Genomic DNA, 27,658 nt, shown 5'->3' with positions numbered 1-27,658 from the left:
TCAACGACAGCATCAATGTTCTGACACTTCAGTGGGCCATGCAGAATTTCGCTATTCGTCTGCGTCACATCATCGCCAATGATGACAGGCATATCGAACATGTCGTAACATAAATACGAATATCTGTAGTGACGTTTACATATTGAATAATGTGTGTGCACGCCGTAGCTTGTAACTAAATTAGGTTTTTTTTGGTACGGTTCAATAACTATGTTAACTGTGGATGAAAGAAAACTGTGAATTAATATATGTCAGTTAACATTTCAATTTTGTAATAAATGTGGAATTAAAAAGCAGAAAATAATTAAAATAGCTGTGTCTATCGGGAATCGAACCAGCGGCCTCGCAATTACAAGGGTACACATTCAAATACAAGGGCCTCTGTGAAAAAACTCGAAATGTTCTTGTTTAACAGCGCTGGGTGATCTTCAAAGTCGATTTTTTAGAGTGTTCCTGAGAAGTTCATCTTATTGCCTTAGAAAACTGATATCTGGACAATGGCCATCAAATCTCATAATTATGATGAATATTGAAGAGAACTTAACGTTCTCTAGTGAGATATTGTCTAAACAATGGTTTACTGTAGCTCGGGATTTCCTATGTAGAGCTTGCACAAGATAACATGGTCCTTGCACAGAAATTCATTTTCAGTCTCAGCACTGATAGAGTTTACCCCTCTGTGCTGAGGGGGCTGCAGTGTCGCCTGCTGAGGTGAGCTCTTCGTTCATTAGCTATGGCCATATGTTTCTTTCACGTGCTGATTTTCTTGTTTGGTTCACCAGTTAGAAATTATTGACTTGTCGAATTATTGGTTGCACTTGCATACAGTCGTTTGCAGACTCGCTAGCTGTTCTGCTTGTGAGCAGCCTTCAGCTGTTGAACTGCATCTCCTCTGCTGTGCAGTGGCCATTAGCAGTGCCTCCCTCCCACCACTAGTGTTATCCCCCCTCTTATTACGCCGTCTGCACAGCCACGAGCCAAGTTATTTAGTGAGTTTTGTGCCGCACAGGATGCCGTCGCTGGCCGCGCGCCTGGCTGCGGCCGTGATGCTGCTGATGGGACAGGTGCGCCGCGTCAACCGCACCCCAGAACCCAGCCCGTGGATCCCCACGGTAAGACACTCCTATGTATCCGTCTCTTATCTGCGTCCTGTCGAACTTCTAAGGTGAATGCGGGGCACTGTATCGAGTCAGCCTTTACTGACCGGTTGCAGGTAGAATGCATATGGCCAGGTACCATGTTAAATTACTTGCTGAGCGTACACAACTAATTTTTACTCTAAGGCGAGTCGTGTACTGCTATTATGAAATTTTCCTCGCCGATAAAGCCTGTATGCTGGTCCTCTACCAGACACATATGTTTAATCTGACAGGAACATTCATATGCCGGGCTCCACTGGATTGCCACCCAGACATTGTATGCTGTTAAAACAGAGCGTTTCAGGAAGGGTATTTCCTTCATAACTTACAAAATAATGATTAAGAAAGGTATACTTGTATAGGTAAATACGAGGGCGGTTCAGAAAGTAACCTCCGATTGGTCACAGTGCGGGTTGTGGGGGGAGTAGCGACGCCACCTGTGCGTTCACGCACTCAACAGGTCAGTCGGCATCAAGCCGTGGTCGAGTGAACGTCGTACCTGCGCTAGTTTAGTTTTTGTGGCAGTTTGAAATGTGTGCTGCAATAGAAAACCCCGCCAAATGTGAAGTGCGTGCTGTCATAAGGTTTTTTTACAGCCAAAGGATATTCTGCAGCAGCTATTCATCGTGAGCTTTGTGCCGTGTACGTACCAAGAGTTATGAGTGAAGGAGTTGTCCGTGAATGGGTACGGTTATTTAAAAGTGGACGAGAAAACGTTCATGATGAAGAGAGTAGTGGTAGACCATCATTGGTGACTGACGAACTCGTTCAGACAGTTGATGCAAAAGTTCGTGAAAATCGACGTTTCTCAATGTCGGAGTTGTCTGCTGGATTTCCACTGATTTCTAAGACTCTCTTGTACGTGATAGTGACAGCAAGATTGGGTTTCCGTAAGTTCTGTGCACGATGGGTGCCCAAAATTCTTACCGACCACCACAAAACTCAAAGAATGGCCTCTGCATTAGACTTTCTGTCACGTTATGAGGACGAAGGAGAACCATTGTTAAACAGAATCGTGACCGGTGACGAAACCTGGATTAAGTGCCTGAACCCTGAGACAAAAGAACAATCAAAGATGTGGGCACATCCAAATTCGCCTACCAAACCAAGAAAAGCCTCGCAAGATTTTTCTGCCAGAAAACTGATGGCAACGGTGTTTTGGGATGCCAAAGGGGTGTTGTTGGTTGAATTCATGGAACGTGGTACGACCATTAATCAAGACGTGTACTGTGAAACAATAAAAAAGTTACGACGGGCTATACAGAACAAACGCCGTGGTATGCTGACTTCCGGTATCGTTTTTTTGCACGATAACGCCCGTCCTCATTCTGCTCGCAGAACAACGGCCCTTCTTGAGTCCTTCAAGTGGGACGTTATCAACCATCCACCTTACAGCCCAGACCTGGCGCCAAGTGATTATCACCTCTTCATGCATTTGAAGAAATGGCTCGGGTCACAGCGGTTTGATGACGACGAAGAGCTCAAAGATGCGGTCACAGGCTGGCTCCAGGCACAAGCGGGTGATTTTTATGCAGAAGGAATTTCAAAGCTTGTGAAGAGATACGATAAGTGCCTCAATCGCTATGGAGACTATGTAGAAAAATAGTGCAAAGATGTAGTTGTAAGATGTATATATTAAAATATTTTTATTTAACTTGGTGTATTTTTTAAATCAACCGGAGGTTACTTTCTGAACGGCCCTCGTATAAAAAACATTAGTCCCTCTATGGAGTTTTGAACAACACAAAAAAATATGGAAACGATCATATGGCGTCAGTGGCCGGGAGTTCCCAGGCGGGAAGTTCGGCCACAAAGTGCAAGTCTTATTGAGTGCGACGCCACATTGGGCCACTTGCGCGTAGACAATTGGGATGAAATGATGATGAGGACAGCACAACACTCTGTCCCTGAGAGGAAAAAATCTCCCATCCCAGCCGGGAATCGAACCCGGGCTGCCGTGCGTGGCGTTCGAACATGCTTATTGTTCAGCTAATGGGGCGGACACAACACCAAAAAATAGTTACTTTAGAATAATGAGGTTTCGGGAATACATTTGTCTAGGTAAAATATGTCAGTTATTAACATTGCAAGACCACAGGTTAACGTAAGCACTACAAAAGCCATTGCAAATGTGAAATGCTGGTATGAAGTTCACTCCAAAAGAAATGCACACTATTTTTGTAAAAATACAGTTTTTATTCTGCATGTGTGAAAGTTTTAGAGTGTGTAGATACATCCTTCCCGCTTGTTTTCAAACTTAGTTCAACCTGTTCCCGTGAGTTGCGCCATCACATCATGTCTTCAAGATGGCTGCTACACTTGACGTTCGTCAGAAGCAATGTGCTGTCATAGAATTCCTGCGCTGTGAAAACGAGACAGTGTGAAACATCCACAAGAGGTTGAAAAATGTGAATGGAGATGCTGCTGCCGATCGCAGTACAGTTAGTCGGTGGGCAAGCACGTTACGTGATGAAAGCGGGCACGGCAATATTGAGGATTGTCCTCGCAGCGGCAGGCCTCGCACTGCACACGCTCCAGACAATATGCAGAGAGTTAACGAACTGGTGACTGCCGACAGACGCATCACAGTGAACGAATTGTCACGCTACGCTGGGATAGGGGAAGGAAGTGTTTGCAGAATACTGAAAGTGTTGGCGTTAAAAACGGTTTGTGTCAGGTGGGTTCCCAGGATGTTGACAGTGGCTCACAAAGAAACAAGAAAAACGGTATGCAGCGAACTTTTGAAACAATACGAGAATGGTGGAGATGAATTTCTTGGAAGAATTGTTACAGGTGATGAAACATGGCTCCATCATTTTTCACCAGAGACGAAAAGGCAATTAATAGAGTGGAATCATGCAAATTCACTCAAGAAAAAAAATTCAAAGCCACACCTTCTGCTGGAAAAGTTATGGCTATGGTGTTTTTCGATTCCGAAGGACTCTTGCTTGTGGACATCATGTCAAGTGGAACCACCATAAATTCTGGTGTATATGTGACGACACCGAAGAAACTTCAAGCTCGACTGAGTCGTGTTCGACCACATGGGCAAAAGCAGGATGTTTTGCTGTTTCATGACAGTGCACGGCCACATGTCAGTCAAAAAACCATGGGAGCGATCACAAAACTCAGATGGACAACACTGAAAAACCTGCCTTACAGTCCTCACCTGGCTCCACATGACTATCATCTCTTTGGGAAACTGAAAAACTCTCTTCGTGGAACATGGTTTGAAGATGCTGTCTCCCTTGTGCACGCTGCCAAACAGTAGCTCCAACAGGTTGGTCCAGAATTTTACCGTGCGGGTATACAGACGCTTGTTCCAAGATGGCGTAAGGCAGTTGAGAGGGAGGGAAATTATGTGGAGAAGTGAAAATATTGTTCCTAAAGGATGTATCTACACACTGTAAAACTTTCTAACACGTAGAATAAAAGATGGATTTAAAAAAAATAGTGTGCATTTCTTTTGGAGAGACCCTCGTACATTAAAAATCCGTGTAACCGCCAGTGTGTTGAGTGCAAATGTGCATGCATTGTGTTGTACAGGTGCCAGATATCAGTTTGAGGGACTGTTACTGGTGTTTGTGGATGACGCTGGAGCTGTCGTCTGATTATGTCCCAGATGTGCTCTGTTGTAGACACAGCTGGTGATTGAGCAGGCCAAGGCACCATGTCGGTACACTCTAGAGCACGTTGGGTTACAAAATCGGTATGGTTATCCTCTTGGAGAACACACCCTGGAATGCTGTTCACGAATGGCAGCACAACAGGTCGAATCACCAGACTGACGCACAATTTTGCATTCGGGGTGTGTGGGATAACCATGATAGTGCTCCTGCTGTCATACGAAATCACACCCCAGACCATAACTGCAGGCGTGGTCCAGTGTGTCTAAAATGCAGATCGGTTGGATGCAGGACCTCAGCTAGCCTCCTTGTTACCAACACAAGGTCATCACTTGCACGGAGACAGAACCAGCTTTCATCAAAAAACGCCCAAGTCCTCCTCTCTTCCCTCTAATGAGCTCTAGCTTGACATCAGTGACGTGGCAGATAGCGGTGGTTTGGTCAGTGGAATGCACGCCTTAGGGCGTCTGGGTGGGAGGTGTCCTTGAAGTAATCGATTTGTAACAGTTCGTTGTGTCACTGTGGTGCCAACTGCTGCTCACATTGCTGCTGCAGATGCAGTACAATGCGCCAGAGCCACACTCCGAACACGACGACTTCTCTTGTGGTAGTGCCACGTGGCCGTCTGGAGTCTGGTCTTCTTGTGACCCTACATGCTCGTGACCACGGCTGCCAGCAATTATATACAGAGGCTGCAGTCCTGCCAAGTGCTTCTGCAATATCGCAGCGGGAACTTCCAGTTTGTCGTAACCCTGTTGCACGACCCCATTCAGACTCACAAGGAGAGGCCACGTCGTTGGGATCACGGATTTACTTCGAACTTTGTACACCTATAGTAGGCTATTAAAACAACATGATGCGAAAGTAGTAAGGTTCACTAGTCTGGCAATTCGGAGAAAATAGCAAGAGAAGTTTTACACGACCGTTATGTAAGTTACATACTTGCGAGAAAGGAGATGCAACAAGAATTCGTTGTGCTCGTGCGGTCAGCGTGCGCGCCTGGCAAGAGGGTCGTGGTCGAGGCGACAGTTGAATCCACCTCCATTTATTTGTTAATCATTTTTCCATAACTGGTCTCATTATTTTATTTATATGACATTTAAGAGGCACTATTATGTAAAACACCCACATATACTCTCATGAAGTTGTAGTGAATTTCATATGTTTTTTGACTGTTTACAAACTCTAATTAAATTTTCAAGGACGAGAGACAGGCTTGGATAGCCCAAATCAAACATCGATAAATAATGATGCGAATGACGTTATTCAAAATCAGTAATATAGTAAGTCGCAGTGTGCCAGACCAAAAGGGCAATAGAATTACTTGTCGGATGTGCTCTCGACATGAAACGTCGCAGGATGTTATTTGTCATACACACATGTAAAACATAAATTGAAACTCCATGCAAGTACTTCATGCAAATACAGGTATTTTTCATTATATTACCACTCAAATGTCATGTAAATTAAATAATAAGGCCAGTGATGAAAAAATTGTAGATTAAAAAGTAAGTTTTCGTGGGATCCGAACAGTCGTCTCGAACTCGACCCTCTTGCGAAGCGCGAACGATAATCACATTACCACACTAAATCCTCCATTACTTTTCCTTTGCACAGGAATATGATTTACGTAATAGACGCATAAAACGTCTCTTGCGATTTTCTCGGAATTGCCAAAGTAGTGCACCTTACTACTTTCAAATTACATTGTTTTGTTGGCCTACTAAAAGTGTACAAAGTTTGAAGTAAATTCATGATCCCAACGTCGGGGCCTCTCCTTGTCATTAGGATGTTGATAATGGCGTCTTTGTCGCCATAGAGGTATTCTTGTCTAACATCAGCTCACCAAGGTAGCTCTCAAAGGTAATTAACGCTTACGACTGTTACAACATGTATTAAAAGCAAACCTGATTTGCATTCTCATAGTGGCTTTGTTAGCGCCACTCTTATGCGACTGGCACGAAATCATATTAGACATGATCTTTCAGGTGTAGAAAGACGTCTACCAACTTTCGTTTATGTAGCACAGCTCATTCTTGGTGTTGCGATTTTTTCCGTCCTTAAAGTTTACTTAGTTATTTTCCAGAGAGAGACAGTAACGAGTTATAGTTTTTTAAATAGAACAATACGTTTCTTCACGTAGCTGATGTTTTCAAACCAACTGTGCATAAAAAAATTAAATTTCTGACAATTTCAGATAGGGGACCAGAAACGTTCAATGTGTTAGAGGAAGATGCAACATGCTGAAGATAACTGTATTCAGATGGACGTTCTGGTGGCGGAGTGTGCATTTAAGTGGGGTTCTCAAAGACGTGCCAATTTTTCTGCGCACACAACTCAGTGCGCCTTCTAAACGACACGCAGACGGAGTGTTCGTGCCACGAAGTGAGAACCTTCCTCGATGCGCTCTTTAAATTCATCTGGGTGTTGTAACATAAATACTATTCTTTAGATATCCCCACAAAATGAAATCTACTGGCCTTAAATTGGGCAAACGTATGTGCCACTCCTGAGGACCACAGGGTCCAAAACAGCTTGTAGGAAATCCAGTTCTTGCACAAGATCACATGCAGACTGGACCGGACAAGCATCGTGCTCCATTCAACAAGGCCTATAATATGTAGACTGATATTTTCAAGGAGAGAACGTAAATTTCAGATGAAAAAAGCTCGATACACCTCACTTGCCAGAGTACTGGACACGCAGCTTGGTCCGACGATTTCATCTCCATGGATTTCACACTGTTACATGCAGCAGGGCCCTTAGGATTAGAGGGCGGAATTGATTCAGTTCGGGTTAAGAAGCACACCATTTATATATTTACTGACCACTGGAAGAGAAAATAGATTTATTTGAACAATCAACCTTTCCAAATAACTGAATTCATAATTTAGCACATCAATGTACTATTAATTAAACCCAAATCCAAAAAACTTCAATGAAGTTAATACAACAGTACACTACTGGCCATTAAAATTGCTACACCAAGAAGAAATGCAGATGATAAACGGGTATTCATTGGACCAATATACTAGAACTGGCATGTGATTACATTTTCACGTAATTTAGGCGTATAGACCTTGAGAAATCAGTACCCAGAACAATCACCTCTGGTCGTAATAACGGCCTTCATACGCCTGGGCATTGAGTCAAACAGAGCTTGGATGACGTGTACAGGTACAGCTGCCCATGCAGCTCCAGCACGATACCACAGTTCATCAAGAGTAGTGACTGGCGTATTGTGACGAGCCAGTTGTTAGGCCACCATTGACCATGCGTTTGCAATTGGTGAGAGATCTGGAGAATGTGCTGGCCAGGGCAGCAGTCGAACATTTTCTGTATCCAGAAAGGCCCGTACAGGACCTGCAACATGCGGTCGTGCATTATCCTGCTGAAATGTAGGGTTTCACAGGAATCGAATGAAGGGTAGAGCCACGGGTCGTAACACATCTGAAATGTAACGTCCACTGGTAAAAATGGCCATCAATGCGAACAAGAGGTGACCGAGACGTGTAATCAATGGCACCCCATACCATTACGCCGGGTGATATGCCAGTATGGCGATGACGAATACACGCTTCCAATGTGCGTTCACCGCGATGTCGCCAAACACGGATGCGACCATCGTAATGCTGTAAACAGAACCTGGATTCATCCGAAAAAATGACGTTTTGCCATTCGTGCACCCAGGTTCGTCGTTGAGTACATCATCGCAGGCGTTCCTGTCTGTGATGCAGCGTCAAGGGTAACCGCAGCCATGGTCTCCGAGCTGATTGTCCATGCTGCTGCATTCGGCATCGAACTGTTCGTGCAGATGATTGTTGTCTTGCAAACGCCCCCATCTGTTGACTCAGGGATCGAGACGTGGCTGCACGATCCGTTACAGACATGCGGATAAGATGCCTGTCATCTCGACTGCTAGTGATACGAGGCCGTTGGGATCCAGCACGGCGTTCCGTATTACCATCCTGAACCCACCGATCCCATATTCTGCAAATAGTCATTGGATCTCGACCAACGCGAGCAGCAATGTCGCGATACGATAAACCGCAATCGCGATAGGCTACAATCCGACCTTTATCAAAGTCGGAAACGTGATGGTACGCATTACTCCTCCTTACACGAGGCATCACAACAATGTTTCACCAGGCAACGCTGGTCAACTGCTGTTTTTTTATGAGAAATCGTTTGGAAACTTTCCTCATGTCAGCACGTTGTAGGTGTCGCCACCGGCGCCAGCCTTGTGTGAATGCTTTGAAAAGCTAATCATTTGCATATCACAGCATCTTCTTCCTGTCGGTTAAATTTCGCGTCTGTAGCACGTCATCTTCGTCGTGTAGAAATTTTAATGGTCAGTAGTGTAGTATAACCACAATCGAGTTAAACCAGGACAGTTTAAATTATTAGTGACTTAAAAAATAAAACATTAAAAGGTACTGTAACCGAATCAATTGAAATAGCAATCCGTTATTTACCGAAGACTCAAGTTAATTACGAGGGGCATTCAGTAACTAATGTAACATATCTTTTGGTTTTATTCGGAACTTAAATACAGCATATTGTTTCCCACTCTTGTAGCTACAAAACGGCTATTGTTCAACATAATTTCCATGCCGTGCGACGGTCTTACACCACTTTACTGGGAGGACCTGTATGACCGCATGGTACCAATCTGCTGGTAGATGTCGGAGCCAACGTCCTGCTGCATCAATAACATCCCCATCATCTACCTACTGCTTCCCGCGGAATGTATCTTTAACTGGGACAGTGTGATGGAAGTCAGAGGGTGTGAGGTCCGAGGTCTACGGTGAATGAGGAAGAAGAGTCCAATGAAGTTTTGTGAGCTCCTCTCGTGTGAGGCCTTGCGTTGTCATAGAGAAGAAGAAGTTGGTTTGTATTTTTGTGACGACGAACACTCTCAACTCATTTCTTCAAATTCCTGAGGGTAACACTATACATTTCTGAGTTAATCGTTGCACCACGAGGGAGGACATCAAGCAGAATATTTTCAAAAGATCGTTGCCATGACGTTACCGGCTGAGGGTGTAGCTTTGAACTTTTAATTCGGAGGAGAGGTGGTGTGGCGTCACTTCATGGATTGCCGTTTTGTTTTCGGTTCGAAGTGACGAACCCATGTTTCATCGCCTGTGACGAAGTTCGACAAAAATTGTCACGACCAACCTCCTGACGTGCGACCAGTTCCGCACAGATGATTCCTCGTTGCTTTTTATGGTGTTGTGTTATGTGGCGAGAACTCAACAGGCACGCGCCTTTGACTACACCAGCTGGTGAGCGAGTGTGCCAGCACTACCAGCAGAGACATCCAGTTACGCAGCGAAGTGTTTGATTGTGATCCGTCGATCACCTCAAATGAGCGTGTCCGCACGTATCAACATTGTAGGTGTCACTACCAATCGTGCAGCCGGTCGACACGTGGGTGATCGATGGGGTTTGCATGACCTTGTGGGGATGATGACAGACATCTCGCAAAAAGACTGACCGTACTTCTGTTCACTGCCAGGTCTCCGTAGACATTCTGCAAGCCCCTATGAATATCTACGACGCTCTGGTTCTCCGTAAAAAGAAACTCAGTGACAGGTCTGTCTTGGAACGCACCTACGTTACCGACACCATTTTGAAGGCTATATATAGCGTTTTCACCTATCGGAACTTTATGATACCGTAAGGCGTGAAACGGGAATATTCCACGACATACCACAACAAATTCCGCAATTTTTTCAACCGAAACTGATCGAGAAAAAAATGTGTCCCGTTACTTATTGAATGCCCCTCATATAATTTAAATAAAAATAAATGAACATAGTTAAGAAACACCGTAAAGAAACGAGTCGTTCAAAGCAACTTCAGCAACAATTGAATTCAGATAAAGTAGAACGACCGAGAAACTGTAACTTCACTGGTGCATTCCGTAGCCCACAAGCACTGCAAATCGTATGGTGGCATTAATCACAATGTAGAAAAACGTCTAGGCAACCGATTATTCACTTGATCACACACCAAAGCAACTAAATCTGCATTGTATACAGCAACATAATACACTACGGACAGCCAACTTAATATGCTCAGTTCAGAAACAGTTTGGCAATGCAGAGTTTACGGATGTCAGTCGGAAAAAAAATTGGAAATTTGTGGTAAGTTCCCATGGGACCAAACTGCTGAGGTCATCGGTCCCTAGGTTTACACACTAGTTAATCTAACTTAAACTAGCTTACGCTAAGGACAAAACATACACCCACGCCCGAGGAAAGACTCGAACCTCCGACGAGGAGAGCCGCACGAACCGTATCAGTCGGAGTTTGACGATTTAGCAAGAATCACATTTCAGTAGCTCTTCAGGAGAGAATACTCACTAGCACAACGTATGTCCTGACAAAACTCTACCATCTGGAGAGCAAGATGTATGAGACAGGCGAAATACCCTCAGACTTCGAGAAAAATATGATAATTCCAATCCCAAAGAAAGCAGGTGTTGACAGATGTGAAAATTACCGAACTATCAGTTTAACAAGTCACAGCTGCAAAATACTAACGCGAATTCTTTACAGACGAGTGGAAAAACTGGTAGAAGCCGACCTCGGGGAAGATCAGTTGGGATTCCTTAGGAACGTTGGAACACGTGAGGCAATACTGACCTTACGACTTATCTTAGAAGAAAGGCTAAGGAAAGGCAAACCGACGATTCTAGCATTTGTGGACTTAGAGAAAGATTTTGACAATGTTGACTGGAATACTCTCTTTCAAATTCTGAAGGTGGCAGAGGTAAAATACAGGGAGCGAACGGCTATTTACAATTTGTACAAAAACCAGATGACAGTTATGCGAGTCGAGTGGGATGAAAGGGAAGCAGTGGTTGGGAAGGGAGTGAGACAGGGTTGTAGCCTCTCCCCGATGTCATTCATTCTGTATATTGAGCAAGCAGTGAAAGAAACAAAAGAAAAACTCGGAGAAGTTATTAAAATTCATGGAAAAGAAATAAAAACTTTCGAGGTTCGCCGATGACATTGTAGTTCTGTCAGACACAGCAAAGAATTTGGAAGAGCAGTTGAACGGAATGGACAGTGTCTTGAAAGGAGGATATAAGATGATCATCAACAAAAGCAAAACGAGGATAATGGAATGTAGTCGAATTAAGTCAGGTGATGCTGAGGGAATCAGATTAGGAAATGAGACACTTAAAGTAGTAAAGGAGTTTTGCTATTTGGAGAGCTAAACAACTGATGATGGTCGAAGTAGAGAGGATATAAAATGTAGACTGGCAATGGCAAGGAAAGCGTTTCTGAAGAAGAGAAATTTGTTAACATCGAGTATAGATTTAAGTGTCAGGAATTCGTTTCTGAAAGTATTTATAGGGAGCATAGCCATGTATGGAAGTGAAACATGGACGTTAAATAGTTTAGACAAGAAGAGAATAGAAGCTTTCGAAATGTGGTGCTACAGAAGAATGCTGAAGATTAGATGGGTAGATCACATAACTAATGAGGAGGTATTGAATCGAATTGGGGAGAAGAGGAGTTTGTGGCAAAACTTGACAAGAAGAAGGAACCAGTTAGTAGGAGAATGTTCTGAGGCATCACGGGATCACAAATTTAGCATTGGACGGCAGCGTGGAGGGTAAAAATCGTAGAGGGAGACCAAGAGATGAATACACTAAGCAGATTCAGAAGGATGTAGGTTGTAGTAAATACTGGGAGATGAAGAAGCTTGCACAGGATAGAGTAGCATGGAGAGCTGCATCAAACCAGTCTCAGGACTGAAGACCACAACAACAACAACATGTCCCATATCCTCAGTTTGTTTGACAGAGGAGCGTCGACACACTAAAACAGGTCCCTACCGCCCATTTCTGTTTAGGCGAACCAGCACGCAATCACTTCTGTATGCAGGACGCCCACAGGCAAATAGCCCCACCTCTCGGCTTGCGGCCACGCTTCATCTTCGATCAGTAGCACGCCATCTGCTCGCTCCACTAACCGATTTTGCACTTTGTTGCGCATCTGCCCCGCCAGATGTACACTGTCCCAAGCAGATAGGCAACCGTGCCAATGAGATGCTGTCGTACTTCCTACAGTCAACTGAGCGTGTTTGAAAGGGGACAAATTGTGGTCTTCCGAGGGCTGGGATGGTCCTTTCAGAGAATTGACAGGTAAGTTGTACAAGCTGCGTTTGTTGTGCAACGATACTGGTGTCAGTGTTGAGGCCGACGTTCTCACACATTTAATCAAGTTTCTGCACGCCCACGCAGCACATACACCCACCAGGATTGTCGTATTATTAGAACATCAATAGCAGATCGTACAGGTACCACAGCACAGGTAAGAGGGCTTGTGAGACCAAACGTGTCAACACGAACTGTTGCCAACAGGTTATTAGCAATGGGACTACGGGCACGCACATATCTAGCCCAGCATCCACTCAGGCCAGAACATCTGGGCCGCCAGAGGGTCTCTTGGAAGATAGAATGACGCGTCGTGGCCTTCAGCCATGAAAGGTGATTCTGCCAGCACGTAAGAGTTGGTCGTTTGCCCTTACGACATAGACCTGGTAAGGGCTATCTCTTAAAATACATTCGTCCGAAAAACACTGGCCCCACTCGAGGCCTTATGGTCTCGGGTGAGACAAACTACAACTCTCATTTACCTTTGGCGTGTCTGTGGAGGGTTCTAACCAGCTCTCGGTACGTGTAGAGTTCTGTTAGATCAGTTTTTTTGCCGTTCTTGCAGCAGGAAGGTGATGTGTTGTTCCAGCAGGATAATGCTCGGCCACATACTCTCCGTGAAACTCAAAGTGTTCTGGAAGGCGTGCAGCAACTTCCCTGGCTACCGCGATCTGCGGACTTGTCTCCAAGGCCGGCCGCTGTGGCCGAGCTGTTCTAGGTGCTTCAGTCCGGAACTGCGCTGCTGCTACGGTCGCAGGTTCGAATCCTGCTTCGGACATGGATGTTTGTGATGTCCTTAGGTTAGTTAGGCTTAAGTAGTTCTAAGTCTAGGGGACTGATGACCTCAGATGTTAAGTCCCATAGTGCATAAAGCCATTTGCACTTGTCTCCAGCTGCCACTGCTCTCCGCCAATTCTCTACGCTCGTCTACAGCTCATTGTCTGTGCCATAATATCTCGCACCTGTGGCATAAGATATGACTGCTGCTACCTGTCAACGAACAACTCATCCAGAACTACGTAAACAGATCGACCAGGTATGGTATAACGTGTCCCATGACAATATTCGCTATCTGTACCATCAACTGGATTCCAAAGTCAGCACCTGCATTGGTGTCCTTTGAGGCTACACTGCATATTAATATGGATGTTTGAACAGAGGTCAATAGCTGGTACGGGAGAACTGCTTGTGATATCAATCTGTAAATATAATCATTTCATGTCCTCCATATAGACTGTTGCAACAATAAATCTTGAGTGGATTTGGAAACCTCTAAAAGGGTGTACTAATCCGGGAGTGTATTTAAGGCATCTAGAACGAAATTAATTATGACCCATTCGCAGGAAGAAACTCTCCGATTGTAATTGTACTCATGCTACTCCTGAGTCAGTGATAGGTGGGGTTAAACTTGTGACCGTATACTGTTCGCCACATAGATGCAACACTTACGGTAGTGACTGCAACAAGTTCCGCAAGTGAAGATCGTGGTGTACTGAAGCTAAAACAAACAATTCTACCTTTACTTCTTGGTGGTCTTCGTCTATTGCAGCCATGCCTTTTCTAACTACTTATTTGTCGGAGACATTCTTTAACACACAAGAAATTTGTAGTTGATGGAGAACTTCGACCGGGATATTTCACAGCCTAAGCAACGGCCGCTCTACACACGTCTTGTCGTCATTCAACGAGCATCAGAAACATATCAACGTTCTCGTTTGACGTGCATGCCATGTTTATTCCAAGTCAACATCAATGGCCGATCGATCCTCATTTGTGTGAGTGTTCTAACCAACGTTGTATACGGCACCGTAAGTGTGAAATCTAACAGAACATGACTTCAAAACAGCGCAAGGTGGAACCCTCTTCGCTCCATCTTCTTCTTCCTGACTTTATTCCCTGCCTCCATGAGGTAGGCGTGTTATTTCGGCTTTGGACATGTTGATGGTAATGGGTTGGCCGATGCCCGTTCTGACGGCACTAGTTCTCCTCGAGACGGAATTTGTGTACCTCAGTTGTCCAGTGTTACCTCATATTAAGAATGAGGATGTTTTTCCAAGTGTTTATGTGCGTTTATTTGAGGCGGGACGTGGGTACCACATCGATATTTATCTAGATGGATGTGGGAAACCTCATAAAAAGCCCATCCGGCTATCGTCACTAAGCTGCCGGTTGTATTTGCACCGGGGCCTGCGCGTCTCCCAGTGTGCTAGAAGGTGGCGCTTTAGCCAGACAAACGTGTGGTTCCTGAAGAGGGGCAGCAGCCTTTTCAGTAGTTGCAGGGGCAACAGTCTGGATGAGTGACTGATCGGGCCTTGTAACACTAACCAAAACGGCCTTGCTGTGCTGGTACTGCGAACGTCTGAAAGCAAGGGGAAACTACAGCCGTAATTTTTCCCGAGGGCATGCAGCTTTACTGTATGGTTAAACGATGATGGCGTCCTCTTGGGTAAAATATTTCCGAGGTAAACAGTCCCCCATTCCGATCTCCGGAAGGAGACTACTGAAGAGGACGTCGTTATTAGGAGAAAGAAAACTGGCGTTCTACGGATCGGAGCGTGGAATGTCAGATCCCTTAATCGGGCAGGTAGGTTAGAAAATTTAAAAAGGGAAATGGATAGATTAAAGTTAGATATAGTGGGAATTAGTGAAGTTCGGTGGCAGGAGGAACATAACTTTTGGTCAGGTGAATACAAGGTTATAAATACAAAATCAAATAGGGGTAATGCAGGAGTAGGTTTAATAATGAATAAAAAAATAGGAGCGCGGGTAAGCTACTACAAACAGCATAGTGAACGCATTATTGTGGCCAAGATAGACACGTAGCGCATGGCTACTACAGTAGTACTAGTTTATATGCCAACTAGCTCTGCAGATGATGAAGAAATTGATGAAATGTATTCAGGTAGTGAAGGGAGACAAAAATTTAATAGTCATGGGTGACTGGAATTCGAGAGTAGGAAAAGGGAGAGAAGTAAACATAGTACGTGAATTTGGATCGGGGGTAAGAAATGAAAGAGGAAGCCGTCTGGTAGAAATTTGCACAGAGCATAACTTAATCATAGCTAACACTTGGTTCAAGAATCATAAAAGATGGTTGTATACATGGAAGAATACTGGAGATACTAGAAGGTAGGGGACTGATGACCTTCGCTGTTTAGTCCCCCTTAAACATCCCAACAACCACCACCACCACTAGAAGGTATCAGATAGATTATATAATGGTAAGACAGAAGTTTAGGAACCAGGTTTTAAATTGTAAGACATTTCCAGGGGCAGATGTGGACTCTGACCACAATCTATTGGTTATGAACTGCAGATTAAAACTGAAGAAACTACAAAAAGGTGGGAATTTAAGGAGATGGGACCCGGAAAAACTGACTAAACCAGAGGTTGTACAGAGTTTCAGGGAGAGCATAAGGGAACAATTGACAGGAATGGGGGAAAGAAATACAGTAGAAGGAGAATTGATAGCTTTGAGGGATGAAGTAGTGAAGGCAGCAGAGCACCAAGTACGTAAAAAGATGTAGCTATGTAAAAATCGTAGAGGGAGACCAAGAGATGAATTCACTAAGCAGATTCAGAAGGATGTAGGTTGCAGTAAGTACTGGGAGATGATGAAGCTTGCACAGGATAGAGTAGCATATAGAGCTGCATTAAACGAGTCTCAGGACTGAAGACCACAACAACAGCAACAACATAGACAGGTGGAGCGATACCATAGTGACTGCCATTCGCACAAGACATACAGTGACAAGTCAAGGCTTTTGGTGTGGGATGCTATTGGGCACATTCACAAATTAGAGTTGGTGCATGTCCAGGGCACTGTGACCAGTGTGACCTACGTGAATGACACCCTGTGATCCGCAGCCATACCATCTCTGCCACAACACCCGTGAAGCCATTTTTCAGCAAGATAATGCACGACCACATGTTTTTGCACAGACAGATGCCTTTGTCACAGGACGTCAGACTTTTGCCCTGGCCCGCGAGATCACCATACATGTCGCCAACCGAAAATTTGTGGCATGTGGTGAAATGACAGTTGCGGTGCTGTGATCCAGTGCCATCAATCACAATGAACTTTGAAACCAGGTGAAAGCAGCGTGGATGGCTATAGCATAGGATTCCATAAGCACCTTAGACGTGTAGATGCAATCACGCTTTGGACAAGTTATCACGGCCCAAGGCGGATTCTGTGTTTGTTAGGCAACAGGACACATGATGAACCGAGTTGACTGAAATGCTAATCATTTCTGCAAATCATACTAATGTACCTGTCCTATGAATATGAACGTCCTTTCTGTAATCGTTCAAGGTGTTCTGTTTTTCCTGAACATGAGTGTGCACAGCGTGTCTGACAAAAAAAAAGTAAAGCACCCAGAAGCGGAGGATGAAATGAAACTGCACGTTTTTAGTAGGTATGTCATGTCAGCGATTACAATGTCGAGTCAAATCTACTAAGAACTTGACAGTGTGAACCCAGTTCGTATGACGGTGCACACAGACTGGCCTGATCTATGTGATGATTCGTTCGGAAGCCATTGTAGCCCCTCCTGAGGCTAGGCAGCACGTTGCTGATGTAACTGATCCCTGCTTTCTTGGGTACTGGCACTGGGACAGAATTGACACCAAAACATTGGATGAATGGAACCTCTCCACACGTCACCACCACACTTGCCAACGATAGTCATCAGTGCAGAACCGCGATTCATCGCTGAACACAGTGCGACGTTATTCAACGGGAGTCCATGCTTCCTGGCCCAGTTCCTAATGCAGCCGTTTGTGTGTTAATGTTAACTACTGCTTATGCATGTTATGCTAATTACTTAGGACGGCTGATGCTAGTTTCCAGTCAATGGTACCGGATGACACAGAATGTTGCATGCGTCCATTACTATTTTTTTGGTTGGCATCCGCAGACGTTAATGCATTACGATGCGTTTGGTGGACAATACGGCAGTCCTCCCTTGTGGTGATCGGAAGTTGTCCACCGGAACCTTGTGGACGATTATGCCTGCCATCAGATATCCGTTCTGTCCTACATCGAGCTTTGAAACTTCGCCTCAGACGAGTAGGCCGCGTCTCCATGTCTTTCACGTTGATCACTCAACAACTGACGCTGCTCACGTCCTTTATATTCCCTACTAGACCTGCTGACAACACTAACCGCGAAAAACACTAATGTGTCCTGATGGCCGTTCTATCAGTGACAGAGAATTGCAGCTCTAATCACTTACATACCTGCCAACAGTATATCCGCGTACGTGGTTGAGGCGCCCTGCTTGATCCGCAGGACAGGACAGATAGTTAGATTGTGGAAAGGGGCCAATATAAGGGGCTGTCAATTACACTCGAACATACAACTTTATTATTTGATTAAACATTACAAGATCCCAAAAAAATTTTTTTAAACACACAGCTTTAATCTTTGGGACTTCATTACCGGCTGAAAGCGACTTTAATCTAAAAACGGATGAAGGCCAATAACTTAAAACGCAAGCATAATCAGAAATTTAAAAGTCAAGCCTTCTCTTAAAACAGTTCTTTAGTTAGGATGAAGTAAACAAGTTAAACTGAAATTGGCTGAAGGCCTAACACTTAAAACTTCATAACATTAATTTTTTTAAATACCAAAGGCCTTGCGTGAAACAGTTCTTTAATTTAGGCTGAAGACCTTAAGAGCAAACGATCTCAAAATCGGCTGAAGGCCCATGACTTAAAAATTCAACAACATTAAAATTTTTAAAATGCCAAAGGGCTTACGTGAAACAGTACTTTAAACTAGGCTGAAGGCATTAAGAGCAAAACAACTCTAATTTAAAAAAATCGGCTAGAAGCCATACAAGTACAAACAACAAGAACAAATTTAAAAAAAATAGGGCAGTACGCCCAAGAGCGCTCAGATGTTCGAGGGTCGGCCTGGAATTCAAACACTAACGCTCGCTTAGTTGAGACAGGCAGTCGGGCCAACCATTGACGATCCGACGAGAACCTAACCGACAGACAGTCTACGGACCAAGCCATAGGATAACTTATCTTTCGTGTCCGGTGAGCCACGGACCTCGTAGCAATGGGAACAGCCCCTCACACTCCGACCGCGCGTGGACGCCCCAGGCTCCGGCCAGACACGCGCCACGGGGACTTCCTCGCTGCTCCACGCTAACCGACCAACTACCCAGGCCCGGAAACGCTGAAGGACCAAATATACGTCGGCCAATGAGACGACCAACCAACGGTCGTCCCGCTCCAATCTCCCTCCGTCGGACAGTTCATGTGTGTCGCCAGCGGTCGGCGAGCACTGGCTGTCGGCGCCTCACCGGCGCACCGTCCCTCGACTTCACTGCTGCTGCGTCTCAACTGATCAGCTGGTCCGTCTCCAACTGACTGCCAGACACACGACGACCCGGAAATACTATCTGTCACCCCAGATATGGTACGACAGTGCACTTATCGATACGCGCTGCTGCTGTCGCTCACGTGCAAGTAAGGCAGGAAGTTAGTGACGCCAGCAAATGGAATAAGAAATGAGGCGGCAGTACCTTAATAGAAGATGACAAACAATAAAAGGGATAAACGCGAGGCGTGCACGCCTCAGTAGTTACAGTCATCTGGAGCTTCTCATTTATATTCAATGTATAGCGTAATGCTCCTAAATAGACAGTATGCGAGGTATCAGTTAGCTTTGCGATCTATAATCGGGCACATAGGCCTACACATCTTTACTTCTGGTAGTACTTTATTCCAATTTTCCGAACTCCACAGAAGTTTAACTGCATTGAAGGACTGGCATTGTTGGAAGAAAGGATATTGTGACAAATTTGCCTAGGCACAGGTTAAGGTATGCAACAAGGCGTGCGCCGTTTTCAAATGTCCGGCCGGATTGAAACTGTATCCACAAGATATGCAAGAGAACATCTGTGAAGTTTGCAAAGTTGGAGAATGGTTTTGTCTGAAGTGATGCTGTGAAGACAGGTCTTGAGTTATGCCTAGATAACTCCAGGTTAAATTTCTGCTCTGGTGCACGGTTTCAATCTTCCAGAAACTTTCGATACCAAGGAAGTTAATTCCAACCAAAATTTACAGGGTGATTCCCTTGGGTGCAAGACAAATTTCACAATTGCAAATTCTTCCCCGGATATTCACCATTGGGAATGAAATATTCCTTTCACCCGTGGCTCGCAGTTTCCATCGGGATGCCTGAAACTCCAGTCTCAATTGCTCTCAGTATGCACACACTCTACGCAATGTGCAGCACGCAAGAAAAATTAGCGATGCACTGCTCCACAGATTTAATGGGAAACGCTTATTAGATCGATTCTCTGCACCTCTACACATGTAAAAACAGTTTAAATAACGATCTCCAGCCTCGCTTTGATCTGCGATACAGCGTTCAAATTCTCATTCCTCCAAAGTCAATAATTAAGGGCATGTAGAAATCCAATAAATTTTAGAAAGGTACCGAGATGTGAACATGGGACTGGAAAATGTACACAGTTCATAAACCGCTTCCAGCTGGCTTCTGACAATTCTCGGTCTTAAATTTCAAAACAAAAAAGAGACTGGAGCTAGATGGTATAGATTTTGGTTTTTGCTGTTTCTATTTTTTTGCACGACACTTAGAGAGATTCTGGTATATGCAGCTAATAGCTTAACTTTTTAATTACAAAATCATGTTGTATCCATTATTTAAATACATGTTTAGATAATCCCGAAAACACTTTCCCTCAAACGCCATAACTTACTTTTCAAAGAATAAAGTCTCCAAAAAATAAATTTCGCATGAAGAAATAATAGTTGAACAAAGATAAATTCTCCTAGAATGTATAAACAACAGTATGAGCTCAAATGTATGAACAAACAATGAATTCTTCGTGAAAAATAAATTCTGCTTCTTATTAAAGCTACCTATATTCAAATAGAATCAGTCCATTGTTTTAAATCAGTCACGAATGTAGGAATTGAGCACTCGTTTATTTGAACAGATGGATTCAATTCCGCACACTTTTACTTTGGTCGTATGAAACTGAGTCATCCATGTTTGTCGGTCTACATTTTTCGTTCTTTTTTATCATAATGGATTCTCGAACCTCGTTTTTATTCGTTTTGACAGTCTTTCAAGGTCAATGATTGACAGGATACTTCACAATAATTGTCAATTACATGGTATTAAGGTTGATCAGGAGACCCTAGATATTGTGGGGTCTTGTTTGACGTGACGTATTGGCAACTTTTTGAGGTTCTCCAAGGTTAGCGGGAACTGTCGAATTAGAACTCTTACCATCGTCTTGGCAGAAAGATGAGGGTGAAGTGCACCTTTACACACATTCTCCAAGAGTAAGATGACAGTGTGTTAGCTCTACGGTGGCAGGAAATAGAAGTTGTTTGCCATCTAGCTCCTTATGTCAACTATTCCTCAGAATATTTTCGTTCCGTCGTTACAACTACAAGAAAACGCGTGTTCTTCAACAGATGCGTTTCGCTTTATCAAGATAAAGCATTAGCAGTGGTCTGCAATTAAAGATATTTACAATATGATTTGTTTTTAAGTTCGAAAAACAGTTCATTTGTTGGTTTTTATTTGTGGTGAGTACTGCTTGGTTTCTCTCATACATCAGGAATGCCGCCTGCTAGCACGTCTTTGTTGTCTTCCTTCATTAGAAGCTGATACTTGTAGTCTAATTTTTCGTTGCTCTGCAGAACTACGCGATTTTTGTGTTTTACATAGCGCACTTTTTCTTACACCATTATTTACTGTATATTTTTAGACTACTAATTGTGTATTGTAGTGTTGCCAACATAACAAGGCAACTAGTTTGTCTACGACCTACTCTTTTTTAAAAACAAATTGAATTGTAAATATCTTTAATTACAGACCACTGATGATGCTTTACCTCAATAAAGCGAAACGCATCTGGTGCAAAAGAAACAACGCAATTTCTTGTAGTTGTAACGACGAAACGAAAATACCCTCAGTAATTGTAAAGAAACTACGGACAATGTGGCTACGCAAATGAATTTATGTCAACTAACTACCTCCTTCCCTAAAATTTGGCGTCAGTGAGAAAAAATCACACATAAATACCACACTCAGCTTGCCTAGGAATCGAAGGTAAATGACTCAGCCCGAAATACACTCCCGATTTCGGGAACAGACTTTCGGAATCCCCCAACTTTTCATACTACAAGAAATAATGCGATTAAATAGGGAGGATCACCTTTCCCCGATTTATGAAGTACGCTAAGGTAATACCAAATTCATCTCATAAGCTACACGACACCCACGAAATTATTTAACTTTTTGGATGCCAGGAAATCAGGATAAGGACCAGACTGTAGGTATTTTAGTAGGACATTTCGTCCTCCTACCAAGATGGCTTATGTAAGGTGCAGCTTATGGGCAGGACTTTTATAAGATTCTCTGCAACAGGTGTCAGAAAATACCCGCTATCATGGAGAAATCACTCAACCCTGAACTGGCCACATATGCTCAGACAACTACCGTTTTAGGGAGATTAAGGTAAGACCAGCCCATTACCTCTTTCACTGGCGTGCATAATCTACTTTACAAAGGCACTATCCCGGAAACGGAAACTCAGTTATGCAGGTTGCTACCTAACAGCCTCGAGAGTCAACAAAAATTTGATGTTCAATATTTCGCTAAATACTTGACCGAATTAAGAAAATTAAGAGGCTATCATATTCTACTCATTAAGTGCTATAATTCCATGTTGTAAGGTTAACACAATAAGGCAAGTATTACAGATAGCAATTGTCTGTATGTCTTGACGTTAGCGTAACTGATGGCATGCCAATACCCTGACTTTACTCATCCAGTATCTGAGTTACATATATTTTCAAACCTTTACGAAACTTTTTCTCGCTGACACCCCGAGAGTGCTCACCGCCTTCTACCAAACTTTATATATATTTCCAAACCTTTACGAAGCTTTTCTTGCTGGCAGCCCGTCCCCACACAGAATGATGAAAGGAGGAAAGTTTATCGCTTACTACATTTTCACTGTTCATGCCGTAAAACTTAAGCATCAGGCAAGACGTTTTAGTTATTATTAGTCGCAAAGCTCCTAGGGTGGAAGACGCTAAGTAAAGATGGTTCATTTTCCGGTCTTCTTGTTTTTCTAGTTTTTTTCATTTGCCCACCAGTTTTTCATTGTTTGCGAGAATTTAGCTCTTCTTTCTTCGCTCCATTTTGTTCCGGTTCTTCGGCCTTTTGTTTCTGGTTTTACTTCCCATTTTTCTATTTTTATTCTAAAATTGTTTCTTACGTCTATTTCTTCTTTGGTGATTTTGGCTAACTCCAAGTCTTTCTTAACATTTTGGATCCATTCTCCTCCATTAGCAAGGGCTCCTCCATTAGCAAGGGAATCTACGTATTTTACTATTCTTTTTGCTAGTCTGTGTTCGGAAAGCCTAATTATGTGGCCATAGAATTTGAGGCGTCTTTTCCTCATGCCTGTCTCTGTGGTAGAATATTCTTCTATTTTGGACGTTTTCTGTAGTCTACATCCATTCTCGGTCCATCTTCGTCCCAAAATTCTCCTAATTATTTTTCTTTCTTCTTTCTTTAGATTTTCTATATCAGTTTTCCTGTTTAGTGCCAAGGTTTCGTTGGCATATAACGTAGATGGTTTAATTACCGTTTCGTAATGTCTAATTTTGGCATTTAAAGATAAGCATTTTTTATTATTGACGTTTTGCACTAATCCTAAACCTTTACGAGCTTTTTGTATCCTTTCTTGTTGTGCATATTTTTCAGAGATAATTTGTCCTAGATATTTAAAGTGTGATACTCTGTTAGTCTCTCCATATTTGGTTTGTAATTTGAAAATTTCTAAATTTGTTGTCGTAAACAGTCTTTTCAAATGTTACCTGCAGGCCAATTTTCTTTGCGTACTTTTTTAGAGTTTCTATCTGTTCTATAGCCGTCTCACAAGAATCTGCCATTACTGTGAGATCGTTCACGAAGGATAAGTAGGGGATTCGTAGGTTATTTTATTTGGTTTCTCTTTTAATTTATTATTTCTTTACCACCGATTCTATTCGAAACACAGTTTGCAGACAGCATCCACATATACCACTGAATGTACTTGAAAAATTATATTATTTACGACTCATAGTTCAGGAGATATGACGTCATGGACACGTAGATGCATAAAAAACTAACTTCTGCTTAAAATGGCACCCTGTAAAACTTCAACATCAGGTATGATATTCAATTTATTGCTTCTTTACTACTGACTCTATTTGCTACACACGTTGCAGATAGTGCCGTCATTTATCATTGAATATACCTGTAAAATTATATCATTGTATGACACGTTGTTCAGAAGACATGACATCGTAAAAACTGATATGCACGAAAAACTTGCTTTTTCTTAGAATCAACAGCAGACTATTTTCATAAAGTGTTTCATAATGAAACCACTTACCAACTTCCAAAAAAACTTGAAGCATGATTTGAAACCTTTATGTATCTTCTTCTCGCTTGGATGTTTGACTTCAAATATTTAACACCTTAACATTTGTAAAGTAATCAGACGTCTGAAGCTGTTTTATGCACAGGTGTCCTATCCTTTAAAGAATCTGGGATTGACTAGTAGACACAGAAACGAGCAAATAACCACGATGTTGGCTTGGATCTTGAACACATGGCTCTGTCCTACAGGGCAGAAAATGAGAAGAGTTAAAAGCAACAGTGATGTGTTGGTGATGGCGCTGTGCGTGGCGATTGTTGGTTCCAGCCGCAGCTGGTGGACCAGTATGGCTATGTAGTGGAGGAGTATCACGTGACGACGGAGGACGGGTACGTGCTGACTTTGCATCGTATGCCGCCGCGAGCCCTCTCCCAACAAAAGGAGGAGGAGGAGTCACCGATGTCCTTCTGGCGGCTGTTGGTGCCCTGGGACGACGCCCAAAGCAAGGGCTCCGCCAACGTCAGCCACCCGCCCGTCATGGTGCAACACGGCCTCATGGGTAGCTCCGCCGACTGGACGCTGCCGGGGCCGATGAGGGGTCTGCGTGAGTTACCTCTGCCTAACTACACACACAACCAGCACATTCTGTCTTGTAAAAATACACTGGACTTAACCACGAAATCTACTCTGTGTGTCACTCCAAAGAACGCCCTCTGTGTTACATAAGGTTATTTAAACAGGGAATAGACAAAAAATAAGGATCAGCAAAACCACAACAAAATAGCATTCCTAATACCATGTCGGAAACCCTGACCATTCAAAACAGGTTCAAGTCATCTCGGAATCAATAAATACAGGCCCTTGTGGCTGTCAGGGGAATCTTATTCCATTACTCCTGCAAAATAGTGTTAACTTCAGATATCGATGGAAGTGGACAGTGAACATGCACCCTCTCTCCAAAGTAGACCATAAAGGGTAAATACTGTTGAGATCTGGTGATTGGTGACCAGGTGAGAAGCGCCAATTAATCCTCATGCTCATAAAATCAGTCCTAGATGATGCGAGCTGTCTGAATAGAGGCCCTGTCCTCTTGGAACGTTTTGGAACAAATCATGCGCTTGACCTGATCATCCGAAATAGTCGCATAATCCTTGGCACTAATGTGACCTGCAGATTGTAAAGTGTCAGGCAAATCCAACACCTTCCATGAAAACCCTGACATGATAGCAAATCTGGCAATATGTCACATAGCTCCGAATAAATCCTGACATTAAATTAACCAAAGTAATACGATCAACGAGTGAGCAAATGGAATACCACAGACTAACACAAGAACGTCTAAATGCATGTCATACCTTCCCACTGTGAAACAGACGCAGTTCCGAGGGCACGCATCTCGTGGTCGTGTGGTAGCGTTCTCGCTTCCCTCGCCCGGGTTCCCGGGTTCGATTCCCGGCGGGGTCAGGGATTTTCTCTGCCTCGTGATGGCTGGGTGTTGTGTGATGACCTTAGGTTAGTTAGGTTTAAGTAGTTCTAAGTTCTAGGGGACTGATGACCTAAGATGTTAAGTCCCATAGTGCTCAGAGCCATTTGAACCATTTGAAGCAGTTCCGAGGGGAGAAATGAGAACAGAATCCGAGAGCAGAGCCGTGTAGGCTAGAAGGCCCTACGATAAGAGCGGGACAATGGGACACCCGCATTGCCAACTGACCGCCAAGAGATCCATCCCCCAGTCCATGTTAAGAGGTAGAGCCCTCCAGAAGAACAGTATAGATCTTACGATAACACTAAAAGCGCCACACCAGCTGCAAGTTTTAGCGTGAGACTATACACGTCTCTGTTACGTAGCAAACATTAAAAACATTGCCCCACCACGGAATGTATAACGTTTCTCATTGGGTAGACAGAAATTTTGTAGGCAGAGCTGAAGGTTAACGTTGAGACGCTGACTGGTCAGTTGAAAACACAGCCAGTTTCTTAAACCAACTTCGGTAAACAGTAGTAAGGATAAGTTCGAGAGAGTTGCTACTGAGACGGCGAGGAGTGTGCAGTTGCGCCGTCAGCCGCCCCTGACACTGCCTAACCATCGGCAAGGTAATGAACGCAAACGATGCCGCATAAGAGCGCATAAGGCTTCACTCAGAACTGCAGAAGTCTCACCTGTTACATCCCCTTTTTACGTAATACTGGTGTTGATCGTCAATTAAACTTCGTGGTGTTCACATTTGCTACTTAAAGTTAAAATCTGAAACGCGATGATTTTTCTGTTTTATAATTACTGAGAAGCCACATCAGCCACTGTAATTTACGACAAGTTAAATAAGTAATTAAAGATAATTGAGGGTCAGTGTAGACCATTTTTGATAGTTTTCGCTTTTATGAAACTTAATTTAAACCTAGATTATAGATGTGATATGGCATAGGTCATCCTTCGATCCATTATAGAACTTAGAAACCCATTCAGGGAATATTCGTTCACATTTTTGTTGAACGCAGTTGGTTCTTATCATCCTGTATTAAAATATTTCCTTTTATCAATAGTAAAATTTATAAACAATGTTTTGTGAGTAGAATAAAAATTCCAATGGTAAACTTAACTGCTTTTTCGGCGTTATCTTACCAGCTAACTAAAAATAGGAAAGCCTTGAACCCCTTCCACTAAATTTAGTTAGTACTAAGATTCTTTTACAGGGAGTGCAGTGGAGCTGACGCTGAAATCATTAAGTATTTGATTATATCATCGCTAGTCTCACTGAACTCTTCTGAACTCTACGTGTCATGTGTGATCTGGCGTCTCCTTACCAGCAACAGGTCCCAGGTTCAAACTATTCAATTCCCTAAAAAAACTCGCTCAGAACGTCGTTGAGCGAAAGTGGTAGGGAGACACGACTTAGAACAAACAGACACCACGCAGAATGTTAGAAGATTAACTATGGAGCCCATGGAATTCCACCATATGGCCACCCAAACCATCACTGAATCCCCGCCACGTTTCCTTCTGGGGGCGTAAACTCGGCCAGAAGTTGGAAACGGTGTGGAACAAGACTCATACAACTGAATGACTTTCTTCCATTGCTTCATAGTCCATGTTTTAAGAATTCGGCACCGCGTTTCCCGTTACGGGACTCTGCGTCACTGAGGAGTGGTTTTGGAATTCTTGCTCTCCCTGAAATTCGCGGCTTCTGGCGCTCCCTTTGTGTTGTTTTGGCGCGGACAGAGTTCACAAGTACAACATTCAGTTCCACGGTTACTTATGCAACTTTCGTCCCCTTAATTTTAGTCACA

At 43.5% G+C, this 27,658-nt stretch overlaps 1 protein-coding gene across 1 annotated transcript in view; it reads left to right on the top strand.

Annotated features, from left to right (window-relative positions):
- The first annotated feature begins 1,010 nt into the window (after nucleotides 1–1,010).
- The window catches only part of LOC124805681 (lipase 3-like), a 164,031-nt gene continuing 137,383 nt past the window's right edge, over nucleotides 1,011–27,658 (top strand). Inside the window, exons 1-3 of the mRNA XM_047266249.1 lie at nucleotides 1,011–1,112; nucleotides 24,701–24,792; nucleotides 24,877–24,977. Coding sequence (XP_047122205.1) covers nucleotides 1,011–1,112; nucleotides 24,701–24,792; nucleotides 24,877–24,977 — 295 coding nt within the window. The remainder of the gene's footprint in view (nucleotides 1,113–24,700; nucleotides 24,793–24,876; nucleotides 24,978–27,658) is intronic.

This window comes from Schistocerca piceifrons, chromosome 7, assembly GCF_021461385.2.
Source record: "Schistocerca piceifrons isolate TAMUIC-IGC-003096 chromosome 7, iqSchPice1.1, whole genome shotgun sequence".
NCBI lineage: Eukaryota > Metazoa > Arthropoda > Insecta > Orthoptera > Acrididae > Schistocerca > Schistocerca piceifrons.
The sequence above is the reverse complement of the archived record's forward strand: the minus strand, read 5'-3'. Positions and strand labels throughout refer to the sequence as shown.